Below are 23,340 nucleotides of genomic sequence, written 5' to 3'. Positions count from 1 at the left end.
CCCGGGACTGGAGTCTCTGAGCGCCGCCCGGGACTGGAGTCTGTGAGCGCCGCCCGGGACCAGCGTGTCTGAGCGCCGCCCGGGACTGGAGTCTGTGAGCGCCGCCCGGGACTGGAGTCTCTGAGCGCCGCCCGGGACTGGAGTCTCTGAGCGCCGCCTGGGACTGGAGTCTCTGAGCGCCTCCCGGGACCGGAGTCTCTGAACGCCGCCCGGGACCGGAGTCTCTGAGCGCCGCCCGGGACTCCAGTCTCTGAGCGCCGCCCGGGACTCCAGTCTCTGAGCGCCGCCCGGGACTCCAGTCTCTGAGCGCCGCCCGGGACTCCAGTCTCTGAGCGCCGCCCGGGACTCCAGTCTCTGAGCCTGGGACTCGGGGATAACTGAGCTGTAGAACTTTCTATATCAGATATTTCTTCTATTTCTACAGTACGGCCTGCAAAGGATGCTGGGAGAAGAAAGAAGTTTAACTCTTCTGGCAAAAGCTATTGATCCAAAGCAAGCGAACATGATGACGGAGATCCTGAAGATCCTGTCGGCCATCTGCATTGTCGGGGAGGACAATATGTACGTGACGTTGTACGCCGGCCATTAAGACCTCATTCACACTTTACCAATGTTGCAGCTGATTCCATGGATGTCGGTTTATAGCGGCTCACACAATACATGACGATGGACACTGACCTGCTGTACAATGATGGCTCCGTTCACACACCGTGTTCCATTGGCCGATGATCTGCAGCGACGGCGTCCAGCAGGGAATCACTGCGGCCAGTGCAGATCATCAGCCAATACAGTCCCACACCGACTGCCTGCAGCGGTCACAGGATAAGAAGGGTGGATTGTTGTCATGAATTCAGGAGCTGATCGCCCGTCACTGTAAATAGATCCAATGTCTGTGGTTTCACTAAAAGCCTCATTTTATATCAGCGGTCTGTTCCCCTCTGTAAGGCCGTGTTCACACAATTGGTATTTCCATTAATGACGGAGGCCAGAACCATCAGACGACGCATAAAACCGATACTCTGTGTCCATGGATGACCCAACTCCTTATACCTGTATGTAGGGTCCATCTGCTCTAAACATAAGTCATCAATATACAGAGAAGCAAAAAGAGAGTACACCCATAGCGGACATGTTCACATTACGCTTCAATTCTTATATCTTCCTTTTCTGCCCGACAGATTAGAGAAACTTCTGGAAGCGATTAGTATAGCGGCCGAGATTACCAACAAAGAACGCTTTACACCAATTGTGGAAGGATTAGAAAATCATGAAGCTCTTCACGTCCAGGTACTGAGAACCGACCAACCTGTGCAGACCACCTACAGGAGCGCACACATAGGGGGCAGTATGATAGTAGATATATTCCTGCATATAGGGGGCAGTATTATAGTAGTTATATTCTTGTACATAGGGGGCAGAATTATAGTAGTTATATTCTTGTATATAGGAGCAGTATTATAGTAGTTATATTCTTGTACATAGAGGCAGTATTATAGTAGATATATTCTTGTACATAGGAGTAGTATTATAATAGTTATATTCTTGTACATAGGGGGCAGTATGATAGTAGTTATATTCCTGCATATAGGAGGCAGTATTATAGTAGTTATATTCTTGTACATAGGGGGCAGTATTATAGTAGTTATATTCTTGTACATAGGGGGCAGTATTATAGTAGTTATGTTCTTGTACATAGAGGCAGTATTATAGTAGATATATTCTTGTACATAGGAGTAGTATTATAATAGTTATATTCTTGTACATAGGGGGCAGTATGATAGTAGTTATATTCCTGCATATAGGAGGCAGTATTATAGTAGTTATATTCTTGTACATAGGGGGCAGTATTATAGTAGTTATATTCTTGTACATAGGGGGCAGTATTATAGTAGTTATATTCTTGTACATAGGGGCAGTATTATAGTAGTTATATTCTTGTACATAGGGGGCAGTATTATAGTAGTTATATTCTTGTACATAGGGGGCAGTATTATAGTAGTTATATTCTTGTACATAGGGGGCAGTATTATAGTAGTTATATTCTTGTACATAGGAGCAGTATTATAGTAGTTATATTCTTGAACATAGGAGCAGTATTATAGTAGTTATATTCCTGCATATAGGAGGCAGTATTATAGTAGTTATATTCCTGCATATAGGGGGCAGTATTATAGTAGTTATATTCCTGCATATAGGGGGCAGTATTATAGTAGTTATATTCCTGCATATAGGGGGCAGTATTATAGTAGTTATATTCCTGCATATAGGGGGCAGTATTATAGTAGTTATATTCTTGTACATAGGGGGCAGTATTATAGTAGTTATATTCTTGTACATAGGGGAAGTATTATAGTAGTTATATTCTTGTACATAGGGGGCAGTATTATAGTAGTTATATTCCTGCATATAGGGGGCAGTATTATAGTAGTTATATTCTTGTACATAGGAGCAGTATTATAGTAGTTATATTCTTGAACATAGGAGCAGTATTATAGTAGTTATATTCCTGCATATAGGAGGCAGTATTATAGTAGTTATATTCCTGCATATAGGGGGCAGTATTATAGTAGTTATATTCCTGCATATAGGGGGCAGTATTATAGTAGTTATATTCCTGCATATAGGGGGCAGTATTATAGTAGTTATATTCCTGCATATAGGGGGCAGTATTATAGTAGTTATATTCTTGTACATAGGGGGCAGTATTATAGTAGTTATATTCTTGTACATAGGGGAAGTATTATAGTAGTTATATTCTTGTACATAGGGGGCAGTATTATAGTAGTTATATTCCTGCATATAGGGGGCAGTATTATAGTAGTTATATTCTTTTACATAGGAGCAGTATTATAGTAGTTATATTCTTGTATATAGGAGTAGTATTATAATAGTTATATTCTTGTACATAGGGGGCAGTATTATAGTAGCTATATTCTTGTATATAGGAGTAGTATTATAATAGTTATATTCTTGTACATAGGGAGCAGTATTATAGTAGTTATATTCTTGTACATAGGAGCAGTATTATAGTAGTTATATTCCTGCATATAGGGGGCAGTATTATAGTAGTTATATTCTTGTACATAGGGGGCAGTATTATAGTAGTTATATTCTTGTATATAGGAGTAGTATTATAATAGTTATATTCTTGTACATAGGGGGCAGTATTATAGTAGTTATATTCTTGTATATAGGAGTAGTATTATAATAGTTATATTCTTGTACATAGGGAGCAGTATTATAGTAGTTATATTCTTGTACATAGGAGCAGTATTATAGTAGTTATATTCTTGTACATAGGGGCAGTATTATAGTAGTTATATTCTTGTACATAGGAGCAGTATTATAGTAGTTATATTCTTGTACATAGGAGCAGTATTATAGTAGTTATATTCTTGTATATAGGAGTAGTATTATAATAGTTATATTCTTGTACATAGGGAGCAGTATTATAGTAGTTATATTCTTGTACATAGGAGCAGTATTATAGTAGTTATATTCTTGAACATAGGAGCAGTATTATAGTAGTTATATTCCTGCATATAGGGGGCAGTATTATAGTAGTTATATTCCTGCATATAGGGGGCAGTATTATAGTAGTTATATTCCTGCATATAGGGGGCAGTATTATAGTAGTTATATTCCTGCATATAGGGGGCAGTATTATAGTAGTTATATTCTTGTATATAGGAGTAGTATTATAATAGTTATATTCTTGTACATAGGAGCAGTATTATAGTAGTTATATTCTTGTACATAGGGAGCAGTATTATAGTAGTTATATTCTTGAACATAGGAGCAGTATTATAGTAGTTATATTCTTGTACATAGGGAGCAGTATTATAGTAGTTATATTCTTGTACATAGGGGGCAGTATTATAGTAGTTATATTCTTGTACATGGAGCAGTATTATAGTAGTTATATTCTTTTGTACATAGGGGCAGTATTATAGTAGTTATATTATTGTACATAGGGGGCAGTATTATAGTCGTTATATTCTTGTACATAGGGGGCAGTATTATAGTAGTTATGTTCTTGTACATAGGGGGCAGTATTATAGTAGTTATATTCCTGCATATAGGGGGCAGTATTATAGTAGTTATATTCTTTTACATAGGAGCAGTATTATAGTAGTTATATTCTTGTATATAGGAGTAGTATTATAATAGTTATATTCTTGTACATAGGGGGCAGTATTATAGTAGTTATATTCTTGTATATAGGAGTAGTATTATAATAGTTATATTCTTGTACATAGGGAGCAGTATTATAGTAGTTATATTCTTGTACATAGGAGCAGTATTATAGTAGTTATATTCCTGCATATAGGGGGCAGTATTATAGTAGTTATATTCTTGTACATAGGGGGCAGTATTATAGTAGTTATATTCTTGTATATAGGAGTAGTATTATAATAGTTATATTCTTGTACATAGGGGGCAGTATTATAGTAGTTATATTCTTGTATATAGGAGTAGTATTATAATAGTTATATTCTTGTACATAGGGAGCAGTATTATAGTAGTTATATTCTTGTACATAGGAGCAGTATTATAGTAGTTATATTCTTGTACATAGGGGCAGTATTATAGTAGTTATATTCTTGTACATAGGAGCAGTATTATAGTAGTTATATTCTTGTACATAGGAGCAGTATTATAGTAGTTATATTCTTGTATATAGGAGTAGTATTATAATAGTTATATTCTTGTACATAGGGAGCAGTATTATAGTAGTTATATTCTTGTACATAGGAGCAGTATTATAGTAGTTATATTCTTGAACATAGGAGCAGTATTATAGTAGTTATATTCCTGCATATAGGGGGCAGTATTATAGTAGTTATATTCCTGCATATAGGGGGCAGTATTATAGTAGTTATATTCCTGCATATAGGGGGCAGTATTATAGTAGTTATATTCCTGCATATAGTGGGCAGTATTATAGTAGTTATATTCTTGTACATAGGGGGCAGTATTATAGTAGTTATATTCTTGTACATAGGGGGCAGTATTATAGTAGTTATATTCTTGTATATAGGAGTAGTATTATAATAGTTATATTCTTGTACATAGGAGCAGTATTATAGTAGTTATATTCTTGTACATAGGGAGCAGTATTATAGTAGTTTATTCTTGAACATAGGAGCAGTATTATAGTAGTTATATTCTTGTACATAGGGAGCAGTATTATAGTAATTATATTCTTGTACATAGGGGGCAGTATTATAGTAGTTATATTCTTGTACATGGAGCAGTATTATAGTAGTTATATTCTTGTACATAGGGGCAGTATTATAGTAGTTATATTATTGTACATAGGGGGCAGTATTATAGTCGTTATATTCTTGTACATAGGGGGCAGTATTATAGTAGTTATGTTCTTGTACATAGGGGGCAGTATTATAGTAGTTATATTCTTGTACATAGGAACAGTATTATAGTAGTTATATTCCTGCATATAGGGGGCAGTATTATAGTAGTTATATTCCTGCATATAGGGGGCAGTATTATAGTAGTTATATTCTTGTTCATAGGGAGCAGTATTATAGTAGTTATATTCTTGTACATAGGGGGCAGTATTATAGTAGTTATATTCTTGTACATAGGGGGCAGTATTATAGTAGTTATGTTCTTGTACATAGGGGGCAGTATTATAGTAGTTATATTCTTGTACATAGGAACAGTATTATAGTAGTTATATTACTGCATATAGGGGGCAGTATTATAGTAGTTATATTCCTGCATATAGGGGGCAGTATTATAGTAGTTATATTCCTGCATATAGGGGGCAGTATTATAGTAGTTATATTCTTGTATATAGGGGGCAGTATTATATTAGTTTTATTCCTGTACATAGGAGCAGTATTATAGTAGTTATATTCTTGTACATAGGGGGCATTATTATAGTAGTTATATTCTTGTATATAGAGGGCAGTATTATAGTAGTTATATTCTTGTATATAGGGGGCAGTATTATAGCAGTTATATTCTTGTACTTAGCAGCAGTATTATAGTCGTTATATTCTTGTACATAGGGGGCAGTATTATAGTAGTTATATTCTTGTACATAGGGGGCAGGATTATAGTAGTTATGTTCCTGTACACAGGAGCAGTATTATAGTAGTTATATTCTTGTATATATGGGGCAGTATTATAGTAGTTATATTCTTGTACAGAGGGAGCAGTATTATAGTAGTTATATTCTTGTGCATAGCGGCAGTATTATTGTAGTTATGTTACTGTACATAGGGGCAGTATTATAGTAGTTATATTCTTGTATATAGGGGGCAGGATTATAGCAGTTATGTTCCTGTACTCAGGAGCAGTATTATAGTAGTTATATTCTTGTATATACGGGGCAGTATTATAGTAGTTATATTCTTGTACATAGGGGCAGTATTATAGTAGTTATATTCTTGTGCATAGCGGCAGTATTATTGTAGTTATGTTCCTGTACATAGGGGCAGTATTATAGTAGTTATATTCTTATACAGAGGGAGCAGTATTATAGTAGTTATATTCTTGTACATAGGGGGCAGTATGATAGTAGTTATATTCTTGCACATAGGGGGCAGTATGATAGTAGTTATATTCTTGTATATAGGGGGCAGTATTATAGTAGTTATATTCTTGTATATAGGGGGCAGTATTATAGTAGTTATATTCTTGTACATAGGGGGCAGTATTATAGTAGTTATATTCTTGTACAGAGGGAGCAGTATTATAGTAGTTACATTCTTGTACAGAGGGAGCAGTATTATAGTAGTTATATTCTTGTACATAGGGGGCAGTATGATAGTAGTTATATTCTTGTACATAGGGGCAGTATTATAGTAGTTATATTCTTGTACAGAGGGAGCAGTATTATAGTAGTTATATTCTTGTACATAGGGGGCAGTATGATAGTAGATATATTCCTGCATAGAGAGGGCAGTATTATAGTAGTTATATTCGTGTACATAGGGGGCAGTATGATAGTAGATATATTCCTGCATATAGGAGGCAGTATTATAGTAGTTATATTCCTGCATATAGGGGGCAGTATTATAGTAGTTATATTCCTGCATATAGGGGGCAGTATTATAGTAGTTATATTCCTGCATATAGGGGGCAGTATTATAGTAGTTATATTCTTGTACATAGGAGCAGTATTATAGTAGTTATATTCTTGTACATAGGAGCAGTATTATAGTAGTTATATTCTTGTATATAGGAGTAGTATTATAATAGTTATATTCTTGTACATAGGGGGCAGTATTATAGTAGTTATATTCTTGTACATAGGAGCAGTATTATAGTAGTTATATTCTTGTATATAGGAGTAGTATTATAATAGTTATATTCTTGTACATAGAGGCAGTATTATAGTACATATATTCTTGTACATAGGAGCAGTATTATAGTAGTTATATTCTTGTACATAGGGGGCAGTATTATAGTAGTTATATTCTTGAACATAGGGGCAGTATTATAGTAGTTATATTCTTGTACATAGGAGCAGTATTATAGTAGTTATATTCTTGAACATAGGAGCAGTATTATAGTAGTTATATTCCTGCACATAGGAGGCAGTATTATAGTAGTTATATTCCTGCAAATAGGGGGCAGTATTATAGTAGTTATATTCCTGCATATAGGGGGCAGTATTATAGTAGTTATATTCCTGCATATAGGGGGTAGTATTATAGTAGTTATATTCCTGCATTTAGGGGGCAGTATTATAGTAGTTATATTCTTGTACATAGGGGGCAGTATTATAGTAGTTATATTCTTGTATATAGGAGTAGTATTATAATAGTTATATTCTTGTACATAGGGAGCAGTATTAAAGTAGTTAGATTCTTGTACAGAGGGAGCAGTATTATAGTAGTTATATTCTTGTACATAGGGGGCAGTATGATAGTAGTTATATTCTTGTACATAGGGGCAGTATTATAGTAGTTATATTCTTGTACAGAGGGAGCAGTATTATAGTAGTTATATTCTTGTACATAGGGGGCAGTATGATAGTAGATATATTCCTGCATATAGAGGGCAGTATTATAGTAGTTATATTCTTGTACATAGGGGGCAGTATGATACTAGATATATTCCTGCATATAGGAGACAGTATTATAGTAGTTATATTCCTGCATATAGGGGGCAGTATTATAGTAGTTATATTCCTGCATATAGGGGGCAGTATTATAGTAGTTATATTCCTGCATATAGGGGGCAGTATTATAGTAGTTATATTCTTGTACATAGGAGCAGTATTATAGTAGTTATATTCTTGTACATAGGATCAGTATTATAGTAGTTATATTCTTGTATATAGGAGTAGTATTATAATAGTTATATTCTTGTACATAGGGGGCAGTATTATAGTAGTTATATTCTTGTACATAGGAGCAGTATTATAGTAGTTATATTCTTGTATATAGGAGTAGTATTATAATAGTTATATTCTTGTACATAGGGGCAGTATTATAGTACATATATTCTTGTACATAGGAGCAGTATTATAGTAGTTATATTCTTGTACATAGGGGGCAGTATTATAGTAGTTATATTCTTGTACATAGGGGCGGTATTATAGTAGTTATATTCTTGTACATAGGAGCAGTATTATAGTAGTTATATTCTTGAACATAGGAGCAGTATTATAGTAGTTATATTCCTGCATATAGGAGGCAGTATTATAGTAGTTATATTCCTGCATATAGGGGGCAGTATTATAGTAGTTATATTCCTGCATATAGGGGGCAGTATTATAGTAGTTATATTCCTGCATATAGGGGGCAGTATTATAGTAGTTATATTCCTGCATATAGGGGGCAGTATTATAGTAGTTATATTCTTGTACATAGGGGGCAGTATTATAGTAGTTATATTCTTGTATATAGGAGTAGTATTATAATAGTTATATTCTTGTACATAGGGAGCAGTATTATAGTAGTTATATTCTTGTACATAGGAGCAGTATTATAGTAGTTATATTCTTGTACATAGGATCAGTATTATAGTAGTTATATTCTTGTATATAGGAGTAGTATTATAATAGTTATATTCTTGTACATAGGGGGCAGTATTATAGTAGTTATATTCTTGTATATAGGAGTAGTATTATAATAGTTATATTCTTGTACATAGGGAGCAGTATTATAGTAGTTATATTCTTGTACATAGGAGCAGTATTATAGTAGTTATATTCCTGCATATAGGGGGCAGTATTATAGTAGTTATATTCTTGTATATAGGAGTAGTATTATAACAGTTATATTCTTGTACATAGGGGGCAGTGTTATAGTAGTTATATTCTTGTATATAGGAGTAGTATTATAATAGTTATATTCTTGTACATAGGGAGCAGTATTATAGTAGTTATATTCTTGTACATAGGAGCAGTATTATAGTAGTTATATTCTTGTACATAGGGACAGTATTATAGTAGTTATATTCTTGTACATAGGAGCAGTATTATAGTAGTTATATTCTTGTACATAGGAGCAGTATTATAGTAGTTATATTCTTGTATATAGGAGTAGTATTATAATAGTTATATTCTTGTACATAGGGAGCAGTATTATAGTAGTTATATTCTTGTACATAGGAGCAGTATTATAGTAGTTATATTCTTGAACATAGGAGAAGTATTATAGTAGTTATATTCCTGCATATAGGGGGCAGTATTATAGTAGTTATATTCCTGCATATAGGGGGCAGTATTATAGTAGTTATATTCCTGCATATAGGGGCAGTATTATAGTAATATTCCTGCATATAGGGGGCAGTATTATAGTAGTTATATTCTTGTACATAGGGGGCAGTATTATAGTAGTTATATTCTTGTACATAGGGGGCAGTATTATAGTAGTTATATTCTTGTATATAGGAGCAGTATTATAGTAGTTATATTCTTGTACATAGGGAGCAGTATTATAGTAGTTATATTCTTGAACATAGTAGCAGTATTATAGTAGTTATATTCTTGTACATAGGGAGCATTATTATAGTAGTTATATTCTTGTACATAGGGGGCAGTATTATAGTAGTTATATTCTTGTACATGGAGCAGTATTATAGTAGTTATATTCTTGTACATAGGGGCAGTATTATAGTAGTTATATTCTTGTACATAGGAACAGTATTATAGTAGTTATATTCCTGCATATAGGGGGCAGTATTATAGTAGTTATATTCCTGCATATAGGGGGCAGTATTATAGTAGTTATATTCTTGCACATAGCAGCAGTATTATAGTAGTTATATTCTTGTAGATAGGGAGCAGTATTATAGTAGTTATATTCTTGTACATAGGGGGCAGTATTATAGTAGTTATATTCTTGTACATGGAGCAGTATTATAGTAGTTATATTCTTGTTCATAGGGGCAGTATTATAGTAGTTATATTCTTGTACATAGGGGGCAGTATTATAGTAGTTATATTCTTGTACATAGGGGGCAGTATTATAGTAGTTATGTTCTTGTACATAGGGGGCAGTATTATAGTAGTTATATTCTTGTACATAGGAACAGTATTATAGTAGTTATATTCCTGCATATAGGGGGCAGTATTATAGTAGTTATATTCCTGAATATAGGGGGCAGTATTATAGTAGTTATATTCCTGCATATAGGGGGCAGTATTATAGTAGTTATATTCTTGTATATAGGGGGCAGTATTATAGTAGTTTTATTCTTGTACATAGGATCAGTATTATAGTAGTTATATTCTTGTACATAGGGGGCATTATTATAGTAGTTATATTCTTGTATATAGAGGGCAGTATTATAGTAGTTATATTCTTGTATATAGGGGGCAGTATTATAGTAGTTATATTCTTGTACATAGGGGGCAGTATTATAGTAGTTATATTCTTGTACATAGGAGCAGTATTATAGTAGTTATATTCTTGTACATAGGGGGCAGTATGATAGTAGTTATATTCTTGTACATAGGGGGCAGTATGATAGTAGTTATATTCTTGTATATAGGGGGCAGTAATATAGTAGTTATATTCTTGTATATACGGGGCAGTATTATAGTAGTTATATTCTTGTACAGAGGGAGCAGTATTATAGTAGTTATATTCTTGTGCATAGCGGCAGTATTATTGTAATTATGTTCCTGTACATAGGGGCAGTATTATAGTAGTTATATTCTTGTATATAGGGGGCAGGATTATAGTAGTTATGTTCCTGTACACAGGAGCAGTATTATAGTAGTTATATTCTTGTGCATAGCGGCAGTATTATAGTAGTTATGTTCCTGTACATAGGGGCAGTATTATAGTAGTTATATTCTTGTACAGAGGGAGCAGTATTATAGTAGTTATATTCTTGTACATAGGGGGCAGTATAATAGTAGTTATATTCTTGTACATAGGGGGCAGTATGATAGTAGTTATATTCTTGTATATAGGGGCAGTATTATAGTAGTTATATTCTTGTATATTGGGGGCAGTATTATAGTAGTTATATTCTTGTTCATAGGGGGCAGTATTATAGTAGTTATATTCTTGTACAGAGGGAGCAGTATTATAGTAGTTATATTCTTGTACAGAGGGAGCAGTATTATAGTAGTTATATTCTTGTACATAGGGGACAGTATGATAGTAGTTATATTCTTGTACATAGGGGCAGTATTATAGTAGTTATATTCTTGTACAGAGAGAGCAGTATTATAGTAGTTATATTCTTGTACATAGGGGGCAGTATGATAGTAGATATATTCCTGCATATAGAGGGCAGTATTATTGTAGTTATATTCTTGCACATAGGGGGCAGTATGATAGTAGATATATTCCTGCATATAGGAGGCAGTATTATAGTAGTTATATTCCTGCATATAGGGGGCAGTATTATAGTAGTTATATTCCTGCATATAGGAGGCAGTATTATAGTAGTTGTATTCCTGAATATAGGGGGCAGTATTATAGTAGTTATATTCTTGTACATATGAGCAGTATTATAGTAGTTATATTCTTGTACATAGGAGCAGTATTATAGTAGTTATATTCTTGTATATAGGAGTAGTATTATAATAGTTATATTCTTGTACATAGGGGGCAGTATTATAGTAGTTATATTCTTGTACATAGGAGCAGTATTATAGTAGTTATATTCTTGTAAATACGGGGCAGTATTATAGTAGTTATATTCTTGTACATAGGGGCAGTATTATAGTAGTTATATTCTTGTACATAGGAGCAGTATTATAGTAGTTATATTCTTGAACATAGGAGCAGTATTAAAGTAGTTATATTCCTGCATATAGGAGGCAGTATTATAGTAGTTATATTCCTGCATATAGGGGGCAGTATTATAGTAGTTATATTCCTGCATATAGGGGGCAGTATTATAGTAGTTATATTCCTGCATATAGGGGGCAGTATTATAGTAGTTATATTCCTGCATATAGGGGGCAGTATTATAGTAGTTATATTCTTGTACATAGGGGGCAGTATTATAGTAGTTATATTCTTGTATATAGGAGTAGTATTATAATAGTTATATTCTTGTACATAGGGAGCAGTATTATAGTAGTTATATTCTTGTACATAGGAGCAGTATTATAGTAGTTATATACTTGTACATAGGAGCAGTATTATAGTAGTTATATTCTTGTATATAGGAGTAGTATCATAATACTTATATTCTTGTACATAGGGGGCAGTATTATAGTAGTTATATTCTTGTATATAGGAGTAGTATTATAATAGTTATATTCTTGTACATAGGGAGCAGTATTATAGTAGTTATATTCTTGTACATAGGAGCAGTATTATAGTAGTTATATTCCTGCATATAGGGGGCAGTATTATAGTAGTTATATTCTTGTACATAGGGGGCAGTATTATAGTAGTTATATTCTTGTATATAGGAGTAGTATTATAATAGTTATATTCTTGTACATAGGGGGCAGTATTATAGGAGTTATATTCTTGTATATAGGAGTAGTATTATAATAGTTATATTCTTGTACATAGGGACAGTATTATAGTAGTTATATTCTTGTACATACGAGCAGTATTATAGTAGTTATATTCTTGTATATAGGAGTAGTATTATAATAGTTATATTCTTGTACATAGGGAGCAGTATTATAGTAGTTATATTCTTGTACATAGGGGGCAGTATGATAGTAGATATATTCCTGCATATAGGAGGCAGTATTATAGTAGTTATATTCCTGCATATAGGGGGCAGTATTATAGTAGTTATATTCCTGCATATAGGGGGCAGTATTATAGTAGTTATATTCCTGAATATAGGGGGCAGTATTATAGTAGTTATATTCTTGTACATAGGAGCAGTATTATAGTAATTATATTCTTGTACATAGGAGCAGTATTATAGTAGTTATATTCTTGTATATAGGAGTAGTATTATAATAGTTATATTCTTGTACATAGGGGGCAGTATTATAGTAGTTATATTCTTGTACAGAGGGAGCAGTATTATAGTAGTTATATTCTTGTACATAGGGGGCAGTATGATAGTAGTTATATTCTTGTACATAGGGGCAGTATTATAGTAGTTATATTCTTGTACAGAGAGAGCAGTATTATAGTAGTTATATTCTTGCACATAGGGGGCAGTATGATAGTAGATATATTCCTGCATATAGGAGGCAGTATTATAGTAGTTATATTCCTGCATATAGGGGGCAGTATTATAGTAGTTATATTCCTGCATATAGGGGGCAGTATTATAGTAGTTGTATTCCTGAATATAGGGGGCAGTATTATAGTAGTTATATTCTTGTACATATGAGCAGTATTATAGTAGTTATATTCTTGTACATAGGAGCAGTATTATAGTAGTTATATTCTTGTATATAGGAGTAGTATTATAATAGTTATATTCTTGTACATAGGGGGCAGTATTATAGTAGTTATATTCTTGTACATAGGAGCGGTATTATAGTAGTTATATTCTTGTACATAGGAGCAGTATTATAGTAGTTATATTCTTGAACATAGGAGCAGTATTATAGTAGTTATATTCCTGCATATAGGAGGCAGTATTATAGTAGTTATATTCCTGCATATAGGGGGCAGTATTATAGTAGTTATATTCCTGCATATAGGGGGCAGTATTATAGTAGTTATATTCCTGCATATAGGGGGCAGTATTATAGTAGTTATATTCCTGCATATAGGGGGCAGTATTATAGTAGTTATATTCTTGTACATAGGGGGCAGTATTATAGTAGTTATATTCTTGTATATAGGAGTAGTATTATAATAGTTATATTCTTGTACATAGGGAGCAGTATTATAGTAGTTATATTCTTGTACATAGGAGCAGTATTATAGTAGTTATATACTTGTACATAGGAGCAGTATTATAGTAGTTATATTCTTGTATATAGGAGTAGTATCATAATACTTATATTCTTGTACATAGGGGGCAGTATTATAGTAGTTATATTCTTGTATATAGGAGTAGTATTATAATAGTTATATTCTTGTACATAGGGAGCAGTATTATAGTAGTTATATTCTTGTACATAGGAGCAGTATTATAGTAGTTATATTCCTGCATATAGGAGGCAGTATTATAGTAGTTATATTCTTGTACATAGGGGGCAGTATTATAGTAGTTATATTCTTGTATATAGGAGTAGTATTATAATAGTTATATTCTTGTACATAGGGGGCAGTATTATAGGAGTTATATTCTTGTATATAGGAGTAGTATTATAATAGTTATATTCTTGTACATAGGGACAGTATTATAGTAGTTATATTCTTGTACATACGAGCAGTATTATAGTAGTTATATTCTTGTATATAGGAGAAGTATTATAATAGTTATATTCTTGTACATAGGGAGCAGTATTATAGTAGTTATATTCTTGTACATAGAGGGCAGTATGATAGTAGATATATTCCTGCATATAGGAGGCAGTATTATAGTAGTTATATTCCTGCATATAGGGGGCAGTATTATAGTAGTTATATTCCTGCATATAGGGGGCAGTATTATAGTAGTTATATTCCTGAATATAGGGGGCAGTATTATAGTAGTTATATTCTTGTACATAGGAGCAGTATTATAGTAATTATATTCTTGTACATAGGAGCAGTATTATAGTAGTTATATTCTTGTATATAGGAGTAGTATTATAATAGTTATATTCTTGTACATAGGGGGCAGTATTATAGTAGTTATATTCTTGTACATAGGGGCAGTATTATAGTAGTTATATTCTTGTACATAGGAGCAGTATTATAGTAGTTATATTCTTGTACATAGGAGCAGTATTATAGTAGTTATATTCTTGTATATAGGAGTAGTATTATAATAGTTATATTCTTGTACATAGGGGCAGTATTTTAGTACATATATTCTTGTACATAGGAGCAGTATTATAGTAGTTATATTCTTGTACATACGGGGCAGTATTATAGTAGTTATATTCTTGTACATAGGGGCAGTATTATAGTAGTTATATTCTTGTACATAGGAGCAGTATTATAGTAGTTATATTCTTGAACATAGGAGCAGTATTATAGTAGTTATATTCCTGCATATAGGAGGCAGTATTATAGTAGTTATATTCCTGCATATAGGGGGCAGTATTATATTAGTTATATTCCTGCATATAGGGGGCAGTATTATAGTAGTTATATTCCTGCATATAGGGGGCAGTATTATAGTAGTTATATTCCTGCATATAGGGGGCAGTATTATAGTAGTTATATTCTTGTACATAGTGGGCAGTATTATAGTAGTTATATTCTTGTATATAGGAGTAGTATTATAATAGTTATATTCTTGTACATAGGGAACAGTATTATAGTAGTTATATTCTTGTACATAGGAGCAGTATTATAGTAGTTATATACTTGTACATAGGAGCAGTATTATAGTAGTTATATTCTTGTATATAGGAGTAGTATTATAATAGTTATATTCTTGTACATAGGGGGCAGTATTATAGTAGTTATATTCTTGTATATAGGAGTAGTATTATAATAGTTATATTCTTGTACATAGGGAGCAGTATTATAGTAGTTATATTCTTGTACATAGGAGCAGTATTATAGTAGTTATATTCCTGCATATAGGGGGCAGTATTATAGTAGTTATATTCCTGCATATAGGGGGCAGTATTATAGTAGTTATATTCCTGCATATAGGGGGCAGTATTATAGTAGTTATATTCCTGCATATAGGGGGCAGTATTATAGTAGTTATATTCTTGTACATAGGGGGCAGTATTATAGTAGTTATATTCTTGTATATAGGAGTAGTATTATAATAGTTATATTCTTGTACATAAGGAGCAGTATTATAGTAGTTATATTCTTGTACATAGGAGCAGTATTATAGTAGTTATATACTTGTACATAGGAGCAGTATTATAGTAGTTATATTCTTGTATATAGGAGTAGTATTATAATAGTTATATTCTTGTACATAGGGGGCAGTATTATAGTAGTTATATTCTTGTATATAGGAGTAGTATTATAATAGTTATATTCTTGTACATAGGGAGCAGTATTATAGTAGTTATATTCTTGTACATAGGAGCAGTATTATAGTAGTTATATTCCTGCATATAGGGGGCAGTATTATAGTAGTTATATTCTTGTACATAGGGGGCAGTATTATAGTAGTTATATTCTTGTATATAGGAGTAGTATTATAATAGTTATATTCTTGTACATAGGGGGCAGTATTATAGGAGTTATATTCTTGTATATAGGAGTAGTATTATAATAGTTATATTCTTGTACATAGGGAGCAGTATTATAGTAGTTATATTCTTGTACATAGGGGGCAGTATGATAGTAGATATATTCCTGCATATAGGAGGCAGTATTATAGTAGTTATATTCCTGCATATAGGGGGCAGTATTATAGTAGTTATATTCCTGCATATAGGGGGCAGTATTATAGTAGTTATATTCCTGAATATAGGGGGCAGTATTATAGTAGTTATATTCTTGTACATAGGAGCAGTATTATAGTAGTTATATTCTTGTACATAGGAGCAGTATTATAGTAGTTATATTCTTGTATATAGGAGTAGTATTATAATAGTTATATTCTTGTACATAGGGGGCAGTATTATAGTAGTTATATTCTTGTACATAGGAGCAGTATTATAGTAGTTATATTCTTGTATATAGGAGTAGTATTATAATAGTTATATTCTTGTACATAGGGGCAGTATTTTAGTACATATATTCTTGTACATAGGAGCAGTATTATAGTAGTTATATTCTTGTACATACGGGGCAGTATTATAGTAGTTATATTCTTGTACATAGGGGCAGTATTATAGTAGTTATATTCTTGTACATAGGAGCAGTATTATAGTAGTTATATTCTTGAACATAGGAGCAGTATTATAGTAGTTATATTCCTGCATATAGGAGGCAGTATTATAGTAGTTATATTCCTGCATATAGGGGGCAGTATTATAGTAGTTATATTCCTGCATATAGGGGGCAGTATTATAGTAGTTATATTCCTGCATATAGGGGGCAGTATTATAGTAGTTATATTCCTGCATATAGGGGGCAGTATTATAGTAGTTATATTCTTGTACATAGTGGGCAGTATTATAGTAGTTATATTCTTGTATATAGGAGTAGTATTATAATAGTTATATTCTTGTACATAGGGAGCAGTATTATAGTAGTTATATTCTTGTACATAGGAGCAGTATTATAGTAGTTATATACTTGTACATAGGAGCAGTATTATAGTAGTTATATTCTTGTATATAGGAGTAGTATTATAATAGTTATATTCTTGTACATAGGGGGCAGTATTATAGTAGTTATATTCTTGTATATAGGAGTAGTATTATAATAGTTATATTCTTGTACATAGGGAGCAGTATTATAGTAGTTATATTCTTGTACATAGGAGCAGTATTATAGTAGTTATATTCCTGCATATAGGGGGCAGTATTATAGTAGTTATATACTTGTACATAGGGGGCAGTATTATAGTAGTTATATTCTTGTATATAGGAGTAGTATTATAATAGTTATATTCTTGTACATAGGGGGCAGTATTATAGTAGTTATATTCTTGTATATAGGAGTAGTATTATAATAGTTATATTCTTGTACATAGGGACAGTATTATAGTAGTTATATTCTTGTACATAGGAGCAGTATTATAGTAGTTATATTCTTGTACATAGGAGCAGTATTATAGTAGTTATATTCTTGAACATAGGAGCAGTAATATAGTAGTTATATTCCTGCATATAGGGGGCAGTATTATAGTAGTTATATTCCTGCATATAGGGGGCAGTATTATAGTAGTTATATTCCTGCATATAGGGGGCAGTATTATAGTAGTTATATTCCTGCATATAGGGGGCAGTATTATAGTAGTTATATTCTTGTACATAGGGGGCAGTATTATAGTAGTTATATTCTTGTACATAGGGGGCAGTATTATAGTAGTTATATTCTTGTATATAGGAGCAGTATTATAGTAGTTATATTCTTGTTCATAGGGAGCAGTATTATAGTAGTTATAGTCTTGAACATAGGAGCAGTATTATAGTAGTTATATTCTTGTACATAGGGAGCAGTATTATAGTAGTTATATTCTTGTACATAGGGGGCAGTATTATAGTAGTTATATTCTTGTACATGGAGCAGTATTATAGTAGTTATATTCTTGTACATAGGGGCAGTATTATAGTAGTTATATTTGTGTACATAGGGGGCAGTATTATAGTCGTTATATTCTTGTATATAGGGGGCAGTATTATAGCAGTTATGTTCTTGTACATAGGGGGCAGTATTATAGTAGTTATATTCTTGTACATAGGAACAGTATTATAGTAGTTATATTCTTGTACATAGGAACAGTATTATAGTAGTTATATTCTTGTACATAGGAACAGTATTATAGTAGTTATATTCCTGCATATAGGGGGCAGTATTATAGTAGTTATATTCCTGCATATAGGGGGCAGTATTATAGTCGTTATACTCTTGCACATAGCAGCAGTATTATAGTAGTTATATTCTTGTACATAGGGAGCAGTATTATAGTAGTTATATTCTTGTACATTGGGGCAGTATTATAGTAGTTATATTCTTGTACATGGAGCAGTATTATAGTAGTTATATTCTTGTACATAGGGGCAGTATTATAGTAGTTATATTCTTGTACATAGGGGGCAGTATTATAGTAGTTATATTCGTGTACATAGGGGGCAGTATTATAGTAGTTATGTTCTTGTACATAGGGGGCAGTATTATAGTAGTTATATTCTTGTACATAGGAGCAGTATTATAGTAGTTATATTCTTGTACATAGGGGGCATTATTATAGTGGTTATATTCTTGTATATAGAGGGCAGTATTATAGTAGTTATATTCTTGTATATAGGGGGCAGTATTATAGTAGTTATATTCTTGTACTTAGCAGCAGTATTATAGTCGTTATATTCTTGTACATAGGGGGCAGTATTATAGTAGTTATATTCTTGTATATAGGAGTAGTATTATAATAGTTATATTCTTGTACATAGGGAGCAGTATTATAGTAGTTATATTCTTGTACATAGGAGCAGTATTATAGTAGTTATATTCCTGCATATAGGGGGCAGTATTATAGTAGTTATATTCTTGTACATAGGGGGCAGTATTATAGTAGTTATATTCTTGTATATAGGAGTAGTATTATAATAGTTATATTCTTGTACATAGGGGGCAGTATTATAGTAGTTATATTCTTGTATATAGGAGTAGTATTATAATAGTTATATTCTTGTACATAGGGACAGTATTATAGTAGTTATATTCTTGTACATAGGAGCAGTATTATAGTAGTTATATTCTTGTACATAGGAGCAGTATTATAGTAGTTATATTCTTGTATATAGGAGTAGTATTATAATAGTTATATTCTTGTACATAGGGAGCAGTATTATAGTAGTTATATTCTTGTACATAGGAGCAGTATTATAGTAGTTATATTCTTGAACATAGGAGCAGTAATATAGTAGTTATATTCCTGCATATAGGGGGCAGTATTATAGTAGTTATATTCCTGCATATAGGGGGCAGTATTATAGTAGTTATATTCCTGCATATAGGGGGCAGCATTATAGTAGTTATATTCCTGCATATAGGGGGCAGTATTATAGTAGTTATATTCTTGTACATAGGGGGCAGTATTATAGTAGTTATATTCTTGTACATAGGGGGCAGTATTATAGTAGTTATATTCTTGTATATAGGAGCAGTATTATAGTAGTTATATTCTTGTTCATAGGGAGCAGTATTATAGTAGTTATAGTCTTGAACATAGGAGCAGTATTATAGTAGTTATATTCTTGTACATAAGGAGCAGTATTATAGTAGTTATATTCTTGTACATAGGGGGCAGTATTATAGTAGTTATATTCTTGTACATGGAGCAGTATTATAGTAGTTATATTCTTGTACATAGGGGCAGTATTATAGTAGTTATATTCTTGTACATAGGGGGCAGTATTATAGTCGTTATATTCTTGTATATAGGGGGCAGTATTATAGCAGTTATGTTCTTGTACATAGGGGGCAGTATTATAGTAGTTATATTCTTGTACATAGGAACAGTATTATAGTAGTTATATTCTTGTACATAGGAACAGTATTATAGTAGTTATATTCCTGCATATAGGGGGCAGTATTATAGTAGTTATATTCCTGCATATAGGGGGCAGTATTATAGTAGTTATACTCTTGCACATAGCAGCAGTATTATAGTAGTTATATTCTTGTACATAGGGAGCAGTATTATAGTAGTTATATTCTTGTACATTGGGGGCAGTATTATAGTAGTTATATCCGTGTACATAGGGGGCAGTATTATAGTAGTTATGTTCTTGTACATAGGGGGCAGTATTATAGTAGTTATATTCTTGTACATAGGAACAGTATTATAGTAGTTATATTCCTGCATATAGGGGGCAGTATTATAGTAGTTATATTCCTGCATATAGGGGGCAGTATTATAGTAGTTATATTCCTGCATATAGGGGGCAGTATTATAGTAGTTATATTCTTGTATATAGGGGGCAGTATTATAGTAGTTATATTCTTGTACATAGGAGCAGTATTATAGTAGTTATATTCTTATACATAGGGGGCATTATTATAGTGGTTATATTCTTGTATATAGAGGGCAGTATTATAGTAGTTATATTCTTGTATATAGGGGGCAGTATTATAGTAGTTATATTCTTGTACTTAACAGCAGTATTATAGTCGTTATATTCTTGTACATAGGGGGCAGTATTATAGTAGTTATATTCTTGTACATAGGAGCAGTATTATAGTAGTTATATTCTTGTACATAGGGAGCAGTATGATAGTAGTTATATTCTTGTACATAGGGGCAGTATTATAGTAGTTATATTCTTGTACATAGGAGCAGTATTATAGTAGTTATATTCTTGTACATAGGGGTCAGTATTATTGTAGTTATATTCTTGTACATAGGGGCAGTATTATAGTAGTTATATTCTTGTAAATAGGAACAGTATAATAGTAGTTATATTCTTGTACATAGGGGCAGTATTATAGTAGTTATATTCTTGTACATAGGAACAGTATTATAGTAGTTTTATTCTTGTACATAGGGGCAGTATTATAGTAGTTATATTCTTGTACAATGCAGCAGTATTATAGTAGTTATATTCCTGTACATAGGAACAGTATTATAGTAGTTTTATTCTTGTACATAGGAGCAGTATTATAGTAGTTTTATTCTTGTACATAGGAGCAGTATTATAGTAGTTATATTCTTGTACATAGGAGCAGTATTATGTTAGTTATATTCTTGTACATAGGAGCAGTATTATAGTAGTTATATTCTTGTATATAGGAAGCAGTATTATAGTAGTTATATTCTTGTACATAGGGGGTAGTATTATAGTAGTTATATTCTTGTACATAGGGAGCAGTATTATAGTAGTTATATTCTTGTACATAGGAACAGTATTATAGTAGTTATATTCTTGTACATAGGAGTAGTACTATAGTAGTTATATTCTTGTATATAGGGAGCATTATTATAGTAGTTATATTCTTGTACATAGGGAGCAGTATTATAGTAGTTATATTCTTGTACATAGGAACAGTATTATAGTAGTTATATTCTTGTACATAGGAGTAGTATTATAGTAGTTATATTCTTGTATATAGGGGGCAGTATTATAGTAGTTATATTCTTGTACATAGGGGGCAGTATTATAATAGTTATATTCTTCTACATAGGAGCAGTATTATAGTAGTTATATTCTTGTACATAGGGAGCATTATTATAGTAGTTATATTCTTGTACATAGGAACAGTATTATAGTAGTTATATTCTTGTACTTAGCAGCAGTATTATAGTAGTTATATTCTTGTATATAGGAGCAGTATTATAGTAGTTATATTCTTGTACATAGGAGCAGTATTATAGTAGTTATATTCTTGTACAATGCAGCAGTATTATAGTAGTTATATTCTTGTACATAGGAACAGTATTATAGTAGTTATAATCTTGTACAATGCAGCAGTATTATAGTAGTTATATTCTTGTACATAGGGAGCAGTATTATAGTAGTTATATTCTTGTACATAGGGGGCAGTATTATAGTAGTTATATTCTTGTACATAGAGGGCAGTATTATAGTAGTTATATTCTTGTACATAGGGAGCAGTATTATAGTAGTTATATTCTTGTACATAGGAGCAGTATTATAGTAGTTATATTCTTGTACATAGGGGCAGTATTATAGTAGTGATATTCTTGTACATAGGGGCAGTATTATAGTAGTTATATTCTTGTACATAGGAGCAGTATTATAGTAGTTATATTCTTGTACATAAGGAGCAGTATTATAGTAGTTATATTCTTGCACATAGGAGCAGTATTATAGTAGTTATATTCTTGTACATAGGAGCAGTATTATAGTAGTTATATTCTTGTACATAGGAGCAGTATTATAGTAGTTATATTTTTGTATATAGGGAGCAGTATTATAGTAGTTATATTCTTGTACATAGGGGGTAGTATTATAGTAGTTATATTCTTGTACATAGGGAGCAGTATTATAGTAGTTATATTCTTGTACATAGGAACAGTATTATAGTAGTTATATTCTTGTACATAGGAGTAGTACTATTGTAGTTATATTCTTGTATATAGGGAGCATTATTATAGTAGTTATATTCTTGTACATAGGGAGCAGTATTATAATAGTTATATTCTTGTACATAGGAACAGTATTATAGTAGTTATATTCTTGTACATAGGATTAGTATTATAGTAGTTATATTCTTGTGTATAGGGGGCAGTATTATAGTAGTCATATTCTTGTACATA

General features: G+C 32.1%; 1 protein-coding gene across 3 annotated transcripts in view; it reads left to right on the top strand.

Moving 5' to 3' along the window:
* DIAPH2 (diaphanous related formin 2) overlaps positions 1–23,340 on the top strand; it is a 2,453,123-nt gene that overhangs the window by 636,887 nt on the left and 1,792,896 nt on the right. For all 3 annotated transcript variants that reach the window (XM_073642200.1, XM_073642202.1, XM_073642201.1), the window contains 2 exons: positions 425–561; positions 1,179–1,287. In XM_073642200.1, the coding sequence (XP_073498301.1) occupies positions 425–561; positions 1,179–1,287 (246 nt within the window). The remainder of the gene's footprint in view (positions 1–424; positions 562–1,178; positions 1,288–23,340) is intronic.

This window comes from Phyllobates terribilis, unplaced genomic scaffold, assembly GCF_046119375.1.
Source record: "Phyllobates terribilis strain yellow unplaced genomic scaffold, ASM4611937v1 Scaffold_7__3_contigs__length_470593459, whole genome shotgun sequence".
NCBI classification, from domain to species: domain Eukaryota; kingdom Metazoa; phylum Chordata; class Amphibia; order Anura; family Dendrobatidae; genus Phyllobates; species Phyllobates terribilis.
Note: the sequence above shows the minus strand (reverse complement) of the source record. Positions and strands in the feature narration are given on the sequence as shown.